The sequence below is a fragment of the Choloepus didactylus genome, chromosome 8, assembly GCF_015220235.1.
Source record: "Choloepus didactylus isolate mChoDid1 chromosome 8, mChoDid1.pri, whole genome shotgun sequence".
NCBI classification, from domain to species: domain Eukaryota; kingdom Metazoa; phylum Chordata; class Mammalia; order Pilosa; family Megalonychidae; genus Choloepus; species Choloepus didactylus.
In genome coordinates this window covers 84,134,926-84,156,346 of record NC_051314.1, presented here as the reverse complement: position 1 = coordinate 84,156,346, position 21,421 = coordinate 84,134,926, and the positions used below count along the sequence as shown (strand labels likewise).

At 37.3% G+C, this 21,421-nt stretch overlaps 1 protein-coding gene across 2 annotated transcripts in view; it reads right to left on the bottom strand.

Annotated features, from left to right (window-relative positions):
* TFCP2 (transcription factor CP2) overlaps window positions 1-21,421 on the bottom strand; it is a 96,814-nt gene that overhangs the window by 16,043 nt on the left and 59,350 nt on the right. For both annotated transcript variants that reach the window (XM_037846079.1, XM_037846078.1), the window contains exons 4-8: window positions 20,412-20,517; window positions 15,056-15,162; window positions 13,860-14,012; window positions 12,900-13,010; window positions 12,550-12,638 (exon numbers count right to left, since the gene is read on the bottom strand). In XM_037846079.1, coding sequence (XP_037702007.1) covers window positions 12,550-12,638; window positions 12,900-13,010; window positions 13,860-14,012; window positions 15,056-15,162; window positions 20,412-20,517 — 566 coding nt within the window. The remainder of the gene's footprint in view (window positions 1-12,549; window positions 12,639-12,899; window positions 13,011-13,859; window positions 14,013-15,055; window positions 15,163-20,411; window positions 20,518-21,421) is intronic.

Below are 21,421 nucleotides of genomic sequence, written 5' to 3'. Positions count from 1 at the left end.
CCAACTTTAACATGCTGTCACACCATTTCTCTTTCCCTCCCTATCATCCATCGTCTATTGCTCTGTCTTCTGAACATATGAGAGCAAGCTGCACACATCCTTGAACAAACAATATAATTCACATATACAATTCCCATGAATAAGAACATTCTTTTATGCAATCCTATTAAGCGCAGCTAAGAAGTTCAAGAAATTCAACACTGATACAAAGCTTACATTCTATATTTCTTTTTTTTTTCTTATGTCTCAACTGTGTCCCTTTGAGCCTCCTGTCCTCCATCCTCAGATCCCATCCAGGATCATCCTTGGCATTCAATTGTCATCTATTTAGACTGTCTTTTTTTTTTTCAATTGTGGAAACATATATATAGCCTACATCTTCCAATTCCACCCCCTCCCTAGCATTCCATTACTGGGATTAATCACATTTAGAATGTTGTAATGCTATCACCTTCCCACCCTCCATTACTAGAAATTTCCCTTCACCTCAAACAGCAACCCTACACTCATTTCTTAACTCCCCATTGCCCCTTCCCCAACTTCTCGTAACCCATACTTCACTTTTCATCTCTATGGTCATATTCTCTGATACTTTCTTTGTGTCTACCGTGAGGCTTAAAATTAACCTCTTAAATCTATAACAATCTTGTTTTTCTTTGATACCAACTTAACTTCAATAGGACATGTAAACTATGTTCATATAGTCCTCCATTCCCCCACCTTTATATAGTTCTTGTCAAAAATTACATATTTACATTGGGTCCAAAACCACTGATTTGTCATTAGAGTTTGTGTATTTTGTATCATGTAGGAAGTAAATAGTGGAGTTACAGTTCAAAAATTATTGACTTCTCTTTGTATTCCATTGTGGTCAGAGAATATGCTTTGAATATATTTAATTTTTTTTTTTTTAATTTATTGAGGCTTGTTTTATGTCACATCATATGGTCTATTCTGGAGAAAGATCCGTGATCACTAGAGAAAAATGTGTGTCCTGGTGATTTGGGATGTAAGGTTCTATATATGTCTGTTAAAATTCTCTTATATCTCTCTATCCTTTCTTTGTTTCTCTGTCAGTAAGGCTCCCTTTAATATCTGGAGTAGGGCAGGTCTTTTATTGGCAAAATCTCTCCGCATTTGTTTGTGAAAAATTTAAGCTCTCCTTCAAATTTGAAGGAGAGTTTTGCTGGATAAAGTATTCTTGGTTGGAAATTTTTCTCTCTCAGAATTTTAAATATGTCATGCCACTGCCTTCTCTCCTCCATGGTGGCCGCTGAGTAGTCACTACTTAGCCTTATGTTGTTTCCTTTGTAGGTGGTGAATTGCTTTTCTCTTGCTGCTTTCAGAACTTGCTCCTTCTCTTCAGTATTTGACATTCTGATCAGAATATGTCTCGGAGTGGGTTTATTTGGATTTATTCTATTTGGAGTTCGCTGGGCAGTTATGCTTTGTGTATTTATATTGTGTAGAAGGTTTGGGAAGTTTTCCACAACAATTTCTTTGAATACTCTTCCTAGACCTTTACCCTTCTCTTCCCCTTCTGGGACACCAATGAGTCTAAAATTTGGACGTTTTATTTTATGTATCGTATCCCTGAGATCCATTTCGATTTTTTCAGTTTTTTTCTCCATTCTTTCTTTTGTTCTTTCATTTTCTGTTCTGTGGTCCTCTAGGACACTGAGTCGTTGTTCAACTTCCTCTAATCTTGTATTATGAGTATCCAGAGTCTTTTTAATTTGGCCAACAGTTTCTTTTATTTCCATAAGATCTTCTATTTTTTTACTTACTCTTGCAATGTCTTCTTTATGCTCTTCTAGGGTCTTCTTTATTTCCTTTATATCCTGTGCCATGTTCTTCTTCATGTTCTTTAAATCCTGTGCCATGCTCTCGTTCTTTGATTGTAGTCCTTTGATTAATTGGGCCAAGTACTGTGTGTCTTCTGATCTTTTGATTTGGTGTTTGGGATTGGGTTCTCCATATCATCTGGTTTTATCATATGCTTTAAGATTTTCTGTTGTTTTTCACCTCTTGGCATTTGCTTTGCTTGACAGGGTTCTTTCAAGTTGTAAAAAAATACCAATCAGATCTACAACTTGGTGGTGTACACTTTCTCTAACTAACCAGCAGACAGCGTCTGCGAGTCACCTATTCCCCTTAAGTCAGTTCTCCTCAACTTTGTCTTTGTGGTATGTGGGGAAATGATTCTTGTGGGGTTCAATTGGTGAAGTCTGTTTGGGTGTGTTGTTGGTGCTGTCCGCCCTGAATGTGGGGCGTGTGTCTGGGTGGTTAGGGAGGCAGGGCAGCTTTAATAATCAAACCTCCCAGGTGATCCTGGAGATTCAAGGCTGTTGTAAGAGTCTAAGCCTTCATTTCAGTTTTGCCCCAGATTTTCTCTGCCACTGACCCACAAGTCCTCAGCATTGACATAGCGTCCCTGGGTTTTCCAAGCGGGCCCCCCTTCTCACCTGTGATCTTCCAGGACCTCTGCTGAGGGAAGGCTGTGCTACGTCACAAGTGTGCGCCGTCCCTCAAGGGAAGCCCCGGGCTGCCGGGCATGCAGGGGTGCTCCCAGGCTGATGTAAAGATGGCTGAATGGGGAGTCTCAACCTCCCACCTTTTCGCACAGCTCCGCCTTCCCAGATTCGGGACAACTAGCTGTGTATGCACCCAAGGCCACTGTCCACGGCTGATATTGTGGCATGCCATGGGATACACTCCCTATCACACTGGGTTTCCTGGCACGGCTCTGGGCAGTGGCTACAGCCCCAGGCAGGAGTGAGCTCACCGAGGAGCTGGCTGCAAGCAGTGCGGTTTCTTTCTCCTTTTGGCTCTCCCCTCTGACTCCTTGGCCCTGAGGCAATCAGCAGCGGGCTATTCTCCGCGCCAGACACCAAGAGGTTGGCACAGCCTGTTCCTGCTGTACTTCATTGCACGGTTCTCACCGTCGTAACTGCAGCCATTCCTGGGCTTTTTTTTTTTTTTTTTGAAGAACTAGTCCGTCTCCAAACGCCAACCCCCGGTTTCCCCATATCACAGAGTGGCCGTAGGACTTTCAGCCAGCTTACTCACTCGTTTCAGAATGCAGACTCCCGGTTTCACCAAGTGCACAGTCCCTGTGGTTTTAGCAGACCTTGTACAGATGGTGCATTGCTGAAACTGGTGTTCTGGGTCACTTTCTGGTTTTTATCTATTATTTTTCATGGAGGTGATTTTTTGCCCTGTCTCACCTAGCCGCCATCTTAGGTTCTCCCTACTTATTATTTTTAAAGCAGCCTCAAAATTGGTAATTTGTGATCTAAGGGCCATCTCCATGCCAATGGTTCTTTCTTATACTTCCTTTTGCTCGATGGATTATCCCTCTTCCCTAATGCTCACTTCTTCTATGGGAGAGAAATTTGAGCCTTATAATAGAGTACATGAAAAAGAAAAAGAAAAATTTGAAAAATACAACCCAGTAAATCCTGATATAATATTTAAAATTGCCTATGAGTAAACGGCATCAGCCATGTGGATGGTAAGAAATTTTTCTTTAAGCAATTTTTGAAAAAAAAATTTATTGTGGTAATATATATACAACCTAAACTTTCCCATTTGAACCACTTTCATGTGTACAATTCAGTAATATTAAAGACATTCACAATATTGTGCTACAATCACCACCATCCATTAACAAAACTTTTTCAGTATTCCAAACAGAAACTCTCTGCCCTTTAATTAAGTAATAACTCCCCATTTTCCCACTGCTACCGGACACTAGTAACCTGTAATCAACTTTCAGTCACTATCTATATGCTTATTCCAGGTATTTCATATAAGTTGAAATTATACAATATTTGTCCTTTTATGTCTAGCTTATTTCACTCAGCATGATGTCTTTGAAGTTCATCCATGCTGTAGCATGTATCAGAACTTCACTGCTTTTTATGGCTGAATAATATTCCATTGCGTGCAAATACCACACTTTATTATCTGTTGATGGACACTTGGGTTCTTTTTACCTTTTGGCTAACATATACAATGCTGCTATAAGCATTGGTTTATCAGTATCTGTTTGAGTACCTGCTTTCAATTCCCTGGGGTATATACGCAAGAGTGGAATTGCCAAATCATACAGCAATTTTGTGATTAACTTTCCGAAAAAACTGCCACACTGTTTTCCACAGTGGCTGCACCCGTTTTCATTCCCACTGTTTTAGTCTGCTAATGCTGCAGAATGCAAAACAGCAGAGATGGACTGGCTTTTATAAAAAGGGGGTTTATTTGGCTATACAGTTACAGTCTGAAGGCCATAAAGTGTCCAAGGTAACACATCAGTAATCAGGTACCTTCACTGGAGGATGGCAAATGGCATCCGGAAAACCTCTGTTAGCTGGGAAGGCACGTGGCTGGCGTCTGCTCCAAAGTTCTGGTTTCAAAATGGCTTTCTCCCAGGACGTTCCTCTCTAGCAAGCTTGTTCGTCTTCAAAACGTCACTCACAGCTGCACTCGTTTCCTCCCCGAGTCAGCTCATTTATGTAGCTCCACCGATCAAGGCCCACCCCGAATGGGTGGGGCCATGCCTCCATGGGAACATCTCATCAAAATGATCATTACCCACGGCTGAGTGGGGCACATTCCAAGCAAATCTAACCAGCACCAAAAACTTCTGCCCCAGACAAGACTACAAAGATAATGGCATTTGGGGGACACAATACACTCAAACTGGCACACCCACCAACAATGAAAGAGTGTTCCTGTTTTTCCAGATCCTCTCCAACACTCATTTGCGTGTGTGTGTGTGTGTGTGTGTGTTTAAACAGTAGCCATTATAGTGGGTATGAAGTGGTATCTTCTGGTTTTCATTTGCATTTCCTTAATGGTTAGTGATGTTGAGCACCTTTTCATGTATGTTCTTTTTGACTATATGTATATGTTTTTTAGAGAAATGTCTATTCAAGTATTTTGCCCAATTTTTGATGAGGTTCTTTGTCTTTTTGTTGTTGGCTTGCAGGACTTCTTTATAAATTCTGGGTATTAAATGCTTACCAGATGCTGTTTTGACCACTGTAGTTTTGTAATAAGTTTTAAAATAGGAAAGTGTGAGTCCTCCAACTTCATTCTTCTTTTTAAAGATGGTTTTGGTTATTTGGGGCCCATTATCCTTCCAAATAAATTTGATAATAGGCTTTTCCATTTTTACAAAGTAGGCTATTGGACTTTAGTTGGAATTGCATTGAATATGTAAATCATTCTGGGTAGCACTGACATCTTGGCAATATTTGGTCCTCTAATCTATGAGCATGGTATGTCCTTCTATTTATTTAGGTCTTCTTTGATTTCTTTTAGCAATGTTTTGTAGTTTTCCATGTATAAGTCTATTACATCCTTGGTTAAATTTATTCCTAGACAGATTCTCTTAGTTTCTACTGTAAATGAAATGTTTTCCTTAATTTGCCCTTCAGATTGTTCATTAGTAGTGTGTAGATAACATTACTAATTTTTGTGCTTTGATGTTGTACCACACCATGTTGGTAAATTCATTTATCACTCTGGGAGCTTTGTTGTCAATTTTTTGGATTTTCAGTATATAGGAGAATGTCAGCTCCAACTATGGAATCTTACTTCTTCCTTTCCAATTTGGATGTCTTTTTTTTCTTTTTCTTGCCTAATTACTCTGCCTAGAACTTCTTGTACAATGTAGAATAACAGTGTTGACAGTGGGCATCCTTGTCTTGTTCCTGACCTTAGAGGATGTTAGCTGTGGGTTTTTCATATATGCTCTTTATCATGTTAAGAAAGTTTCCATCTATTCATAGTTTTCTATGTGTTTTTATCAAGGAGCGATGCTGGATTTTGTCAATGCCTTTTCTGGGTCAATTGAAAAGATCACACGGTTTTCTTCCCTTCACTCTATTAATGTGGTGTCTTACATTAACTGATTTTCTTACGTTGAACCACCCTTGTTTATCTTGGATAAATCCCACTTGATCATGGTGTATAATTCTTTTAACATACTGATGGATTCAGTTTGCTAGCATTTTGTTGAGAATCTCTGCATCTATATTCATATGGGATACCAGTCTATAATCTTTCCTTGTGGTACCTTTATTTGGCTTTGGTATGAGGGTGATTTTGGCCTCATAGACTGAGTTGTGAAGTATTCCCTCCTCTTCAGTTTTCCAGGAAGACTGATATTAATTCATCTTGGAATGTTTGGTAAATCAACTGTGAAGCCATCTGGTCCTGGGTTTTTCTTTGCTGGGAGGCTTTTGATTGCTGATTCAATCTTTTTACTTGTAATTGGTCTGCTAAGATCTTCTATTTCTTCTTCAGTTGGTGTACATAATTTGTGTATTTCTAGGATTGTCCATTTCATCTAGGTTATCTAATCTGTTGGCATACAGCAGTTCATGGTATCGTCGTATAATCCCTTTTATTTTATTGAGTGAAATAAGACATGCAAAAGAACAAAAACTGCTACTTGTTAAACAGTAATTTGAAAGCTATACCTTTTCGTATATATGTTATATTTCACAATAAGGAAATAACTGAAACTATGGCATTAAAACTCATAACAACTTTGGAAATTTCCTATATATCTACTTGTTAAATTATACTTTGAAAGATATGACCTTTTTGTATATATATTATGTTTCACAATAAGGAAATAACGCAAACTGCAGAACTGTAACCTATAATAATTTCTGAAATTTGCTAACTACTTGTTAAATTGTACTTGGAAAGTTATCACTTCTATGTATATATGTCATATTCAACAATAAAAAAATACGATTAAAAAAGAATATTGTATGATCTCACTAACGTGAAAGTATTAGAATAAGCAAACTCATAGAGTCAGAATCTAGAATCCAGGTTACTGGAGTCGGGAGTAGGGCTGGGGAATGGGAAGTTAAGGCTTAAAATGTACAGGGTTCCTATTTGGAATGATGGAAATGCCTTGGTAATGGATGGTGGTGATGGCAGCACAACACTGTGAATGTAATTAACAGCACAGAAATATATATCTGAATGTAATTAAAAGAGGAAATGTATGATTGTATATGTGGTAACAGAATAAAAATTTTTTTAAAAATCCATGGAACTATACTATACAAACAGTGAACTCTAATTTAAACCATGAACTACAGTTAATAGCATAATTATAAAAAGGGGCTATCAATTGTAACAAATGTTCCATACCAATGCAAGGTGTTCATAATAGCGATATATGGAAATTCTGTATTTTATTCATGATTGTTCTGTTAAGTCCACAACTTCTGTAATAAAGAAAAAAATTGAAATCAATCTCTGATTTGAGATCTTTCTTCTTTTTTAACACAAGCATCTAGTGCTATAAATTTCCATTTTAGTATTACTTTTGCCACATCCCCTAAATTTTGGTATTTTGTGTTTTCATTTTCATTTGCCTAAAGATATTTCTTATATCCCTTGTGCTTTCTCCTAGACCTATCAGTTTTTTAAGAGTGTGTTGTTTAATTTCCACATATTTGTGAATTCTCCATTTTTCTGTTATTGATTTCTAGCTTCATTCCCTTGTTGTTGGAGAAAATACATTGTACAGATATAGATATTTAAATTTGAGATTTGTTTTGTTACCCAACACATGGTCTATCCTGGAGAATGATCCACGTACACTAAAGAATGTGTATTATGCTGCTAATGGGTGAAGCGTTTATATCTATCTATCTATATACATATATACATATAGATAGATAGATAAAATCTATCAGATCTAGTTGGTTTAGAGTATCATTCAAGTCTTCTATTTCCTTACTGATCTTCTGTATATACGTCTATCCATTACTGAAAGTAGTGAATTGAAGTGTCCTAATACTCCTATAGAACTGTCTATTTCTCCTTCAGATCTGTCAATATTTGCTTCATATATTTTGGGGCTCTGCCATTAGGTGGATATATATTTATAATTGTAGACTTGACCCATTCAGCAGTATATAGTGACCTTCTTTGTCTGTTGTAACTGTTTTTGACTTAAAGTCTATTTTATCTGATATTAATATAGTTACCCCAGCTTTCTTTTGGTTACTATTTGCATAGACTATTTTTTCCATCCTTTCACTTTCAGCTTACCTGTGTTTTTGAATTTAAGATGAATTTCTTGTTAGCAGCATATAGTTGCGTCATGCTGTTATCCATTCTGCCAACCTCTTTGCCTTTTGACTGGACAGTTTAATCCATTTACATTTAAAGTAACTACTGATAATGTAGTACTTTCTTTTGCCATTTTGCTACATGGTCTTTGTAAGTCTTACATCTTTTTTGTTCCTCAATTCTTCCATCAATGCCTACTTTCACATTCATTTGACTTTTTGTATTACACCATTTTGAGTCCCTTCTTATTTCCTATTGCAACTTTCAGAACTCTCTCCTCGTACTTGGAATTTGACAGTTTGACTACAGGTGCCTGGTGTATTTATCTTCAAATTTATCCTGTTTTGTTTTTGTTGGGCTTCCTGAGTGTACATATTCATGTCTTTTCCTAAGTTCGGGGAGATTTCTGTCACTATTTCTTTGAATATTCCTTCTACCCCTTTCTTTCTTCTTCTGGGACTCCCATAATGTGTACATTGGTACACCTGATGTTGTTCTCCAGGTGTCTTAGGCTATTTTTCTTTCTGCTCTTCAGCCTGACTCATTCCAACTGTCTTGTCTTCAAGTTCACTGGATCTTTCTTCTGACAGCTCCAATCTGCTACTGAAACCCTTTAGGGAATTTTTTATTTCACTTATAGCGGTCCTCAATTCCAGTATTTCTGTTTGGTTCCTTTTAAAAATTTCTTTCTCTTTATTGAGAATCTAATATTGTTCATTCATTGTTTTCCTGATATCCTTCAGTTCTTTCTTTGTATTTTCCTTCATCTCCTTGAGCATACTGAGGATCATTTTTTTAAAATCTTTGTCTAGTATATCCACAGTCTGCTCTTCTTCATTGATGTTTTCTGGATTTTTGTCCTCTCCCTTTGGATGGACCACCATTTCTTGTTTCTTTGTCTTGTAATCTTTTGTTGCACACTGTACATTTTAATATTTCAAGTGTAAACTCTGGGATTAAGTCTCTGAGCTGTCTGTTTTTTGAGTTTGTATCCAGCTGGTTTTATAAAAGAGCTTTCCTCGAGTACTAAGAGCTAACAAAATCAAATAAACCAATGCAAAAAACAACTTTCACCATCTTCGCATATTAGTTTTGTGTTGGCCAGGGCTCTCCGTCAGAATTCAGCCCTCCTATCAAGAATGTCAGCCAAAGGCAAATGCAAAATGCAAGTTCCTCCCTGTCTCTTCTGAGCCTGGGCTTGTGCTTTCTAGTGTCTTAGGAGTTCCTCTGTTGAGAGGAATTTGAATGCCCTCTATTCCCTATGAAGTAGGCATTGTCCCTCTCCTGGGTGAGCTACTGTAGGACTTAAAACAAGTAAGCCTTTGTCAGGCTGTTTGACTTAATTGTTTCTTACAATGCATTAGCTATCCTGAACTGCTTTTGCCTGGGGGTTGGACGAGCCTGAGAGGAGTTTCCTAGATTAGTCTTTCCCAACCAGAACAAAGCTATGGACCCACATTGGGAGCACAGGGGGAATCCACAGAGCACTAGGGAAGGGGTGGAGCTAGGCCAGCACAGGTACCATGAGCTTCTCCCATGCCTTTTTGACACTGTGCTTTCTTGATTTGGCACTTGCCTAGTTAATGCAGACCTTGAATGATTTTTCAGAGTTTTGAGGACGGGTACTGTCTTTACAACCATTCTGCCACTTTTCCCAAGGCAGGCTGGAACAACGGCCTCCCTCAGCACCAGGCCACCAGCAAATCGAAGTAGCTGATCAAAACCAGTGAGCAGTGACTGGACTGCACACCTCCAGATCTTGGAGAACTAAGTCTTTATATTCTACCCTGGCACCAGCAAGCTGCACCAGGAGCTAGGGTTGAGGACCCCACAGCAGCCTGCCATGAGGCTGGGGTATAGGGGATGGTAGCCCCTGCATGAAAAGTGAAATTTACTGGTTTTTATGGCAATTTACCAGCCTATTCCTCTGGCTCTTTCTTGGATGCTGCATAGTGTTCTATTAGACTCCAGAGTTTCAAAATAGTTGATTCAGGCAGTTCCTGCCAGTTTAGTAATTGTTCTGGTAGAGGGACTGATTCCTAGAGCTTCCTACTCCACCATCTATGTATAACTTCTTGACAATGTCCTTGATGCTCAAAAATTTTTTTATTTTTAGTCCAATATATCTATTTTTCCTTTTGGTGTAAAGTCTAAGGATCTATTGTCTAATAGAAGGTCCTTATGTTTTCTTCTAAGAGTTTTATGGTTTTAGGTCTTATATTTAGGTTGTTGATCCATTTTGAATTAATTTTTGTATATGGTGTGAGGGAAAGGTCCAATTTCACTTTTTTTGTATGTGGATATCCAGTTTTCCCAGCACCAATTGTTGAAGAGACTAGTCTTTCTCCAACAAGTAAACTTGGCACCCTTCTCAAAAATCAATTGGCCATAGAAGTGAGGGTTTATTTCTGAACTTCCAATTCTAGTCCACTGGTCTATTTGTCTGCTTTATGCCAGTACCACACTGTTTTGATTCTTGTAGGTTTGGAATAAGTTTTGAAATTGGGAAATATAAGCCCTCCAGCTCTGTTTTTTTTTTCAAGGCGATTTTGGCTATTGTAGGATTCCACATGAATGAGAATATTGGCTTTTCCACTTCTCCAAAAAGCTGCTGTAATTGTGATCAGGATTGCAATTGGATATGTACATCACTTTGGGCAGTAGTGACATTTTAACAATACTAAGTCTTCCAATCCTTGAACACAGGATGTCTTTCCATTTATATAGGTCTTCAATTTCTTTCAGCAATGTTTTGTAGTTTTCAGTATTCAAGTCGTTTTATCTTTGGTTCAATTTATTCCTAGAGAATTTAACTACTTAAGATTTTATTGTGAAATTTGTCTTTTAAAAAGATTTTTTTGTTTCTTTTTTTTTTGCCCCAAATTCAAAAGCCAAACTCAGTACTCAAATTTAGTTATTAACTTTATCTCAGAGCCCCAGTTATATAAATTCTGTCTATTTTTATAGACCTATTTTCTTCTACTTATTTTTATTTCAATGGTTACTGTGCCAGTTTGAATGTATTGTGTCCCCCAAACGCCATTATCTTTGATGTAATCTTGTGTGGGCAGACGTTATCAGTTTTGATTAGATTTCTTTGAGTGTTTCTTTGGAGATGCTCCCCACCCAGCTATCGGTGATGACTGATTGGATATTTCCAAGGAGGCGTGGCCCCACCCATTTAGGGTGGGCCTTGATCAGTGGAGCCATATAAATGAGCTGATGGGCAGAGGGAACTCAGTGCAGCTGTTAGTGATGTTCTGAACAGCAGCTACAGCCAAGAGGGACACTTTGAAGAAAGCACAGGAGCTGTAGATGAGAGACAGTTTGAAGACGGCCGTTGGAAGCACACTCTTGCTCTGGAGAAGCTGAGAGAGGACAAATACCCCAAGTGCAACTAAGAGTGACATTTTTGAGGAACTGCAGCCTAGAGAGGAACGTCCTGGGAGAAAGCCATTTTGAAACTAGAACTTTGGAGCAGACACCAGCCACGTGCCTTCCTGGCTAACAGAGGTTTTCCAGACACCATTGGCCATTCTGCAGTAAAGGTACCCGATTGCTGATGTGTTACCTTGGACACTTTATGGCCTTAAGATTGTAACTGTGTAACCAAATAAACCCCCTTTATAAAAGCCAATCCATTCTTGGTGTTTTGCATTCTGGCAGCATTAGCAAACTAGAACAGTTACATTTTGAATATTTAAGCTACCTTAAATTCTTTTGGAAGTAGACTGAGCACAGAGCCTAAGTAAATCCAAAAACAAACATTACAACCAAACAATATACTTACAACTTTGTTGCCTAACTATCTCAAGTTTCAATATGGCCTGCGTGGCATGCATGTTAAATGCTAGGGTTGTAAGACAGCTACTTTTTTTTAACTGGAGTAGGTATCAATACCAACTTTTAAATATCTCTGATGATAAAGAATAATAAGGCAATATTAAATGCATACCATAGATAATTCTAAAATTCAATTCAGCAAACGTTTTTAACATTCTTCCCCCAATTATCAAAGACCACAATAATTTGGTGTTAGGAGCATTACTTACCAAGTAATAAAACAGATTTTAGTGTTCATACAACTGTTTCCATACAACATATTTTACTTCACTAACCACAGGAAGTGAAATAAGCACAAGATAAGCAGTAATAGGGAGATGCAAAAAGCCTATAAAATCAGCCCCTGAAATCACTAAAAACTGACCATAAATGCTATTTCCTAATAGTGGTGGGGTATGGAGGGTAGAGGTAGAAAGGGTTACATAAAACTCTTCTAGTCTCTTTTGAAGACATTCTAAATTTCATGTAATACATGAATACATCAAAGACTGACCAAATAGAAATACTTGTTGACTTGGAAAGATCTTATTTATCAGAAGATAATGAAAGAATACATAATTGGGACAAACAGAAGTCAATTTTATTTCCCAGACTTACCCTTCCCCAAGAGAAAAACTGCTATGGGAACTGTTGAAGCCAGGTGATGGGGAATTATTGACATATGTGATCTCAGGCCACGGAGAACACTAAAAACAAAGGACAACTTAGGTAATGAAAACACACGTGACCCTAGTCCTCCACTAAAACACTGTTTCTTGAATAGTACATCTTGATTAGTAAATCTTAATTCTTCAGAGGCCTCTATCCTAAGCAAGACAGAATATGCACAGGACCAGTAAGTTTCAACTGGGCTTGGAAGTGATGGCTTTTTCTTTTAAAAGAGTGAAAAGTATTACTATCCATCCTTTAAAATGGACTGAAATTACCAGCAAAAGAAATCCTTTTACCTCTGTGAGTATCGTTGTCTCATAGGAAGGTTGATATTTCTCCTTTTCATGAGGTGTTCGTTTTTCCATTTTCTCCCTATCTGTTTTTTGCTTTCTGTCTGCACCTTTGGGCTGAAATGAAAAATACTTTGTTTTAAATGCACGTACTCACTTTTGACGCAATAATATTACTTCTAAGGACTTAAATATTCACATATGAAACAGAGATGTATGTACAAGGAAATTAACTGCATCATTACATCTAAGTCTGAAAATAGGAAATATAAATGTTTGATGGCATTGAAAAAACTGAAAAAGATTTATAGCTACTAACATGAAACGATCTCTAAAGCACAGAGTTAACTGAAAAAGGAAATCTCTAAACAATTATAGTATAATCAGATTTATGTTTCAAAGAAAAGAAGACAGGAGTATACCCATGTACATGTATATATAGAAGTATAATAAAGGGACTAGAAGGATACAAACCAAATTATGACAGTGTTTACCATCTGGGGAGGGAATGAGGAGTCAGGGATCAAAGTGATAAAGGGGACTTTGGTGTTACGCTCTGAACACTTCTCTGTAACTGAATCTTTTGCAAGGAGAATATATTTTATCATGTATTACAAAAATAAAGACCAAAATAAGAAAAAAAAATTAAGTATGAATGTAACCAAAATTGTCTACTTCTCATAATTTTTTAAGCTTTTTAAAAGTGCTTGTAATTTCAATGGGTTCTAAGAGCTTTCAAAGCGAGTCCATGTTTCAGTTCCCCTTTTCCAAGTTCCCCTTCTCCCATACTATCCCTATATAAATTTTTTTACCAGGCATCTCAGCAATCAGTTCAATCACTCCAGCTTAGACTGAGTTTTCATAGTTTTTGAAAAAAGACAAGTTGACTTTGTAATTTGGTAACTGATGTTAAAATAGAGAGCTGAGGAAAAAGGATCCGCAGGCCAGCACAATGACCAGGAATACCTTGAAGACTTTGATCTGGCAGCTGGCTGAGTGTAAGTGCTCAGTATATTCCCCGTTTTCATTCTCCTTGAAGGTATCAATTTGGACCCGGAATGGAACACCTTTTTCTCCACCGTGTTTCCTCATAGTAAACTCTGTGCTAATACAGTGCACCTGAAACGAACACAACAGCAAGGTTTCAGTACTGCCAGCTAACCAAACCAATCAGCAACATTTTTTGGGCAACTTTACTAAGAGCGAAAACTTTTACAGGCATTAGGAACACATGCAAAAAAATCTTTCACCCTCTTCTAGATCTTGAAGAACTTATGTCCTGATGGAAGAAATGAGAAAAACTTAAAAGATTTATAAATGCAAACAAAGTAAATGTTCAGATCGAATGCAAACAAAAGCTACTGTGAGGAACTAAAGACGTTAACTGCTTCAGAGTATGTAGGGTTAACATAAAAGAGAAATTATTTCTGTTAGCAGAGGTTTCCTTTAAGGTAGACTTTAGAAAAAGAAGGATTCACCCACACTGGGAGAATAATAAATATGAAAGCTCATGGGCCATAGGGAAAAAAGGGTTTACTTGTTTACTGCATAAAGCCTAACACCTTGGTGAATCTTGATAGTTGGACCCTTTGCCTGATCAAGCACTTGGCTTGGTTAAGTTACTTAACCTCTCTAAGCCTCAAGGACTATTTCTACTTCACAGGATTACTGTTGAAAGTATTAAATAAAATCATGTATACAAAGTTTTACTTAACATAGTGACTCTCTCATAGTAACCACTCAATAAACTATTAGCTGTCATTGTAAATAAGGATTTTCAAGAAATCTACCCAATGGACACGGTCACATATACAAATAAAAATTTAAGTATAAAGATGTTCAAAATAACTTAATTGATAATAATAAAAAATTAGGACAATCTAAATGCTAAGTAACTGTTGGATAAATTATGGTATATCCAAAAGATAAAACTATTAGGCAGCCATTAGCAAGCATTTTGCAGTAAATAAATAAATTGAGGTAAATAAAGAGCAATTCAGAAACTCCTCACTGCTCTCAGGCACATGTTGAGGAGTCTGGACTTGAAAGTCAGGCTGGAACACTGTAAAGATTTCAAATTCTATCTATTTTATCCTTTAAGAAACAAACTGCTAGTAAAAGAAGTGATATTTATAACTGGAACCTCATCTGCAATGCCTTACCTGAATAAACACAGATGTCCTCTTTGCAGGATCCCATAGAAACTCCACTGTATTTAGCTGGGTTGGATTAGCCCTAGGATCGATTATACCCACTGACATTGGGATATCTGAGAAACAAAATGGTAATCATTGAACAATGCTGAGGGCTACTGGGCTTGAATAAAAAACCTCTGAATCTTATATTCCTAGCCCCTAGTTACCAGGATTCTTTGGTATCACATCTTAAATCTCTTTTTTGCCTATGAAAAGGGTTTGAGTAGAGCTAAACCAGACTTAAGTACCTCCCTTTTGAGTATCTTTTTTTGGCTATAAAAAGAGTTTTTTTAAAAATAAGGCAGTTTCCTTTTAATTTACCAAAATTCTGCTTAATAATTAACTAAGTCTACCCACTATCTCTAGTGTCATGAAAGCTGTAATTTATAATCTGCTTTATCTTCCGTTTTAAGATTAGTGTTACTGCTAGAAGCACATTAAAAGGATTACTGTAGTACTGGGAAGCAGAGTCTGAATAAAGGAAGAAAGTCATTGTATCAAGGATAGAAGTGGACAAAATTTGACAAAAATTGGTGCTGATTTATCAAGTCATCAAATAATCCTATAACAGAGTGACAAATCTTATACACAAGAGGGAAGCTAAAATTAATGGAGTTTATAAAGTAGAACCTTTCTTTCCATTCCACATGGCAGACACTAAATGTCATTCCCTAGCTCTCCTATAAATATTCATATTGTGGCCATAAGGCCAAGGTGAAATTACTCATTACCATAACTGTGCTATAACTATACAACTGTTTTGGTATCAGTTACTCAAACAAGAGGGCATTAAGTAAATCCCACTCCACAGTGTTCACTGTGTTAGATTCATCCTATGATCAATTTATCAAATGGATGTCAGGATAACTGAATAAGAACCACAGTTCTCTCAGGTAAAACTAGTAGTTTTTAGATTTGTTTAAAATGATATTTACCAATAGGAGATAACTTTAGACAACCGAATAAGGACATAGATGCTGAGATTAAAAGTATGTTCATTAAGTGAGATTGTGTGTGTGTGTGTTTGTGAAGATCCTTCCTTTATGCCCTATGATTTAGAAAAAACAAATTCTATTCTATGTAGCAAAGTAGTAGAAAAAAAAATCTGAACTGTAAACTAAGAGACAGAGATTTAAAATCCCAGGTCTTCCACTTTAGGTATGACATAGTACTACCACTGAATTGTACACTTCAAACTGGTTAAAATGGGAAATTTTGTGGTGTGTATAAGTTACCACAATGAAAATAAATTTTAAAAACCCCATGGACTCCTATCTCACACCATATACAAAAATTAACTCAAAATGGATCGAAGACCTAAATATAAAACCCTGTACCATAAAACTCCCAGAAGAAAATATAGGGAAACATCTTCAAGATCTAGTGATAGGAGGTAGTTTCCTAAATCTTACAGCAAAAGCACAAGCAATGAAAGAAAATCTAAACAAATGGAACTTCCTCAAAATTGAATACATCTGTGCTTCTCAGCTTTTCAGGGAAATGCTTGTTGTAATGGTCCCTAGATTGTAAGTCTTACAGCAGTCACATCTAATCCTGAGTTGTAATGGTCATCTCTAATTTCTGAGATGCTGAGCTCCTTGTGTATAACCTGGTCGATCTCTGGAACTTTGGGTATCTGTGTGACACATGAGACCTGGAGCTAGAACTTGGCAGCTATGAATGTCAGTATTACCCCATACGGCAACTGTTGAAAGAGCTGAAAAAGAATTCAGATTTTTATCAGATATATGAATGAAGAAGATCTGGTTAGGACTGAGGCAAATCAGGCCCAAGAGTAAAGGACAATACTGACGGTTTTAAAACTACAACTTATGTGTGAGACAAAGGGAGGAGATGTTTATCTGGCGCAGGATCTATATTTTCTGCAGCACACTAGATAATTTAACTTGTACATATTGGCTGAACACCATAGGTACATGAAGCTTTGAATGGTAAGTGGCATTTGGTGTGTTTATACATACTGGGGTGAAATCCTGACACATCCCAGAGTGATATGGACAGAGAAGATAAGTGTATTTGCGAGGCTCCCCAGAGTAGCTGGGGAGAAATGCAGAAGTATTGGACTTCCCTACCAGGGCTTTTGCTGATTTTCCCGCAAACACTGAGGACTGCCAATTTAATGGGTTGAGCCCTCAATCAGGGGGCTTTCCCCTGTGAGGCTAGTTGCTGCAAGGGAGAGGCTAAGCCCTCTTATAATTGTGCCTAGGAGCCAAGAAAGCTCTTTGTTGTCAGAAGTGGCCACTTCTCTCACTAAGCCCACTGGGCAGGTGAACTCACTGCACCCCCCCCCCCCGACACAGGAGGTAACTCCCAGGGGTGTGAATCCCCCCAGCAACGCGGGAAATGAATCCTGGAGATGAGCCTGGACCCAGCACTGAGGGAATGAGAGGATCTTCTTGACCAAAAGGGGGAAGAGAGATGAAACAAAATAAGGTTCAAGTGGCTAAGAGATTTCAAATGGAGTCAAGAGGTCACTCTGGAGGGTATTCTTATGCGCTATACAGATATCACCTTTTAGTCTTTATTGTGTTAGAATGGCTAGAACCATTCTACCTGAAGCTGTCAAACTGCAACCCAGTGACCCTGATTCTTGAAGACGACTGTGTAACTATGTAGAATGCACAGTGTGACCGTGTGACTGTGAAAACCTTGTGGCTCCCACTCCCTTTATCCAGCGTATGGAGAGATGAGTGGAAAAATGGGGACAAAAATTAGACCAAGAATAGGGTGGGATGGAGGGGATGGAAAGAGTTAGGGTTTCTTTTTTGCTTTTATTTTTATTTTGGAGTAAGGGAAAGGTTCAAAAATTGACTCTGGTGATGAATGCACAACTGTATGATGATGCAGTGAATAACTGACTGTACACTATGTATGACTGTAGGGCGTGTAATCTCAGTTAAACTGTAGTTTTAAAAAAGTAAATGAACAATGGGAGGAGGAGGGGAGTGGGATGTTTTGGATGCTCTTTTTTATTTTAATTTTAATTTTATTTTTTGGAGTAATGAAAATGTTCAAAGTTTGTGGTGATGAAAGCACAACTATATGACGATATTGTAAAACACTGATTGTAAACTTTGAATGATTGCATGTTACATGATTATAGCTCAATAAAATTGCAAAAAATATATAGAAAACTAGAGGGAAAAACTAGAGGAAACATTCTTTAAAAATGTTTAAAGAATTAAGAAAAGTATGATGACAATGACTCATCAAATAGAAAATACCAATAAATATATACATTATTAAAAAAAAATAGAAAAAAAAATTGAACACATCTGTGCTTCAAAGGACTTTGTCAAAAGGGTGAAAAGGCAACCAACTCAATGGGAGAAAATATTTGGAAATCACGTATCTGATAAAAGTTTGATATCCAGAATATATAAAGTAATTCGACAACTCAACAACAAAAAGATGAACAGCCCAATTAAAAAATGGGCAAAAGACATGAATAGACATTTTTCCAAAGAAGAAATACAAACAGCTAAAAAGCACATAAAAAAGACGCTAAGCTTCACTAGCTATCAGGGAAATACAAATAAAAAACAATGAGATATCACTTCAGACCTACTAAAATGGCAGCTATTAAACAAACAGGAAACCACAAGTGTTAGAAAGGATGTAGAAAAATAGGAACACTTATCCATTGCTGGTGGGAATGTAAAATGGCACAGCCACTGTGGAAGACAGTTTGGCAGTTCCTCAGAAAGCTAAGTATAGAATTGCCATATCATCCAGCAATCCCATTACTCAGTATATACCCAGAAGAACTGAAAGGAGGTATGTGAACAGACACTCTGACACTGATGTTTACAGAGGCATTATTCACAACTGCCAAAAGATGGAAACAACCCAAGTGTCTATCAACAGATGAATGGATAAACAAAATGTGTTATATAGATATGATGGAATATTATTCAGCAGTAAGAAGGAACAAAGTTCTGAAGCATGCGATAACATGGATGAACCCTGAGGATATCATGTTGAGTGAAATAAGTCAGACACAAAAGAACAAATATTGTATGATCTCACTAACATGAACTAATTATATAATATATAAATTCATAGACATAAAATCAAGAATATAGGTTACTAGGGGATATAATAAAGCTAGCGAATGGGGAGTGGTTGCTTAACATGTGCAGAATGTTTAACTTATGTTGAACTTAAACATTTGGAAACGGACAGAGGTGATGGAGCACATTATTGTAAATATAATAAATAGTGCTGAACTGTGAGTGAATGTGGTTGAAAGGGATAGTTTAAAGTCATGTATTGCACCAGAAGGAAAGCTAGAAGTGAAAACATGGGAAGGTATAACACAGGGAATCTTCTGGTGACTGTGATTAACAGTACAAATATAAAAAAGTTCTCTTATGAACTAGAACTGTATGCCACTATTACAAGTAGTTAATAATAAGGGGGTATTTAGAAGAAAATGTGCCTATTGCAAACTGTGGACTATAATTAACAGTAATATCTTAATATTCTTTCATCAACAGTAACAAATGTACCACACTAATACTAGGGATCAACAAAGGAGGGAGTCAGGGGTATGAGATATTTTGGGTTTTCCTTTATATTTTTATTTTATCTTATTATTATTATTATTATTATTGAATAATGAAAATGTTCTAAAATTGATCAGGGTGATGACTGCACAACTATGTGATGATACTGGGAGCCACTGATGGTATATTTTGGATGGATTGTATGGTTTGTGAATATATCTCAATAAAATTGCATTTAAAAAACAACCCCACAGAATGGTACAACACAAAGAATGAACCCTAATGTAAACTATGGACTTTAGTTAATAATTATTAAAGATTATTGGTTCATCAATTCTAAGAAATGTACCACACTAATACATTGTTAATAGGCAAAACTGTGGGGGGGATTGGGGAGGATAAGGAAGGTATATGGGAACCCTGGACTTTCTGTGTGATTTTTCTATAAACCTACAATTGCCCTAAAAATTTTTAAATAAATAAATAAAAGATGTAATACTAATCTGGTCCTTAACCATTAGTAAATTAAAGGGATCTGCAGCACGTTGGGAGAAAACCTGGCCCCTTTTACCCACTATTCAAAACAAAATCTCACCCAGATAATGATGCAATGCTATGGAAATAAAGTGTTTATAATTACAACTTCAATTTCAGTATCATTTAACGAGTATGCCAGGTTCAAGCTAACCAAGCCTCTGTAATCATTTTGAATCAAGGTAAATGCCAAGTAAAGAAAACCAACTCTTGGTCCACAGTTAAAAGCACTTCCTGGGCAACAGATTCTCTCAACTCACCTATGTCAAGAATTCTATCTCCAGGTCGGTTCCACCTCCAGCCCTCCAGCTGCTGATGTTCAGTGTATTGTAGCCGTCTGTCATGGAATACTACACGGAATATACTCTAAAAGGAAGCAACAAAATTGAATGATAATAGGACCTCTTGAAAATCAAGACTGACAAAGGAAAACTAGCAGGAGTTACCCCAAGTTGGTTTCTAGACACAATCTAAAATGATTTTTCTTAACACCTATTTCACTCTAAAACCCATCCCATACCAACCACTAATTCAGGATAAGTTTTATAATTACTCAGATATAATCTTTATATTTAATAAGTATCCTGTTTAAAACTTGGCTTAAATGCCAGTCCTGATGGTAACCGGATATAATGGTCTCCTGTCTAAAGCATTTCTACATGCCTCTGCTGTTACCATATACTAACTAATTTAGCTCCTCAGATGTATATGAAAAACTCATCAAGTCCCCCACTTGCTAACCTACCATGCAATCTGTAAACACTGAGGTTAGGTAGGGCCTGTTTCCATCATCCTTCCTTCTGTTATTTTCACTTTGTAGAATTGTCTCTTAATCCCTCCTACCACCTTTTACAGCTGTTAACATAACTCCTCTGTCTCAAGTGTGTTGTGAATTCAGTCCCTACTGTCAGTCTAGACTAAAAGAACTGCTACTTATCAACTGTAGCTTCTGTTTTCCTTGCTACTAGACCAAGTATCAGAAGAGACACTGGAGTGTCTCTAAAGATCTCAAGGAGGTTACTTTACCCCACCAACCAGAACATCACTGAGCCAGGAGACTACCCTGGAAATAAAATTGTAATCCTGTTTCTGCTATTCTGAAAAATCTATGCAAATATATGGGCTTGCTCTAACTCAGTTTACCACTCTGCCAGCAAACTGTATAAGAGATACCAATCAAGACTCTATAGAAGCAAAAGAATATGGTCCAGGTCCTGCCCTGATCAAGATGGCAGAGTAAGATGCTTCAGGATTCCATTCCCCTAGAGAA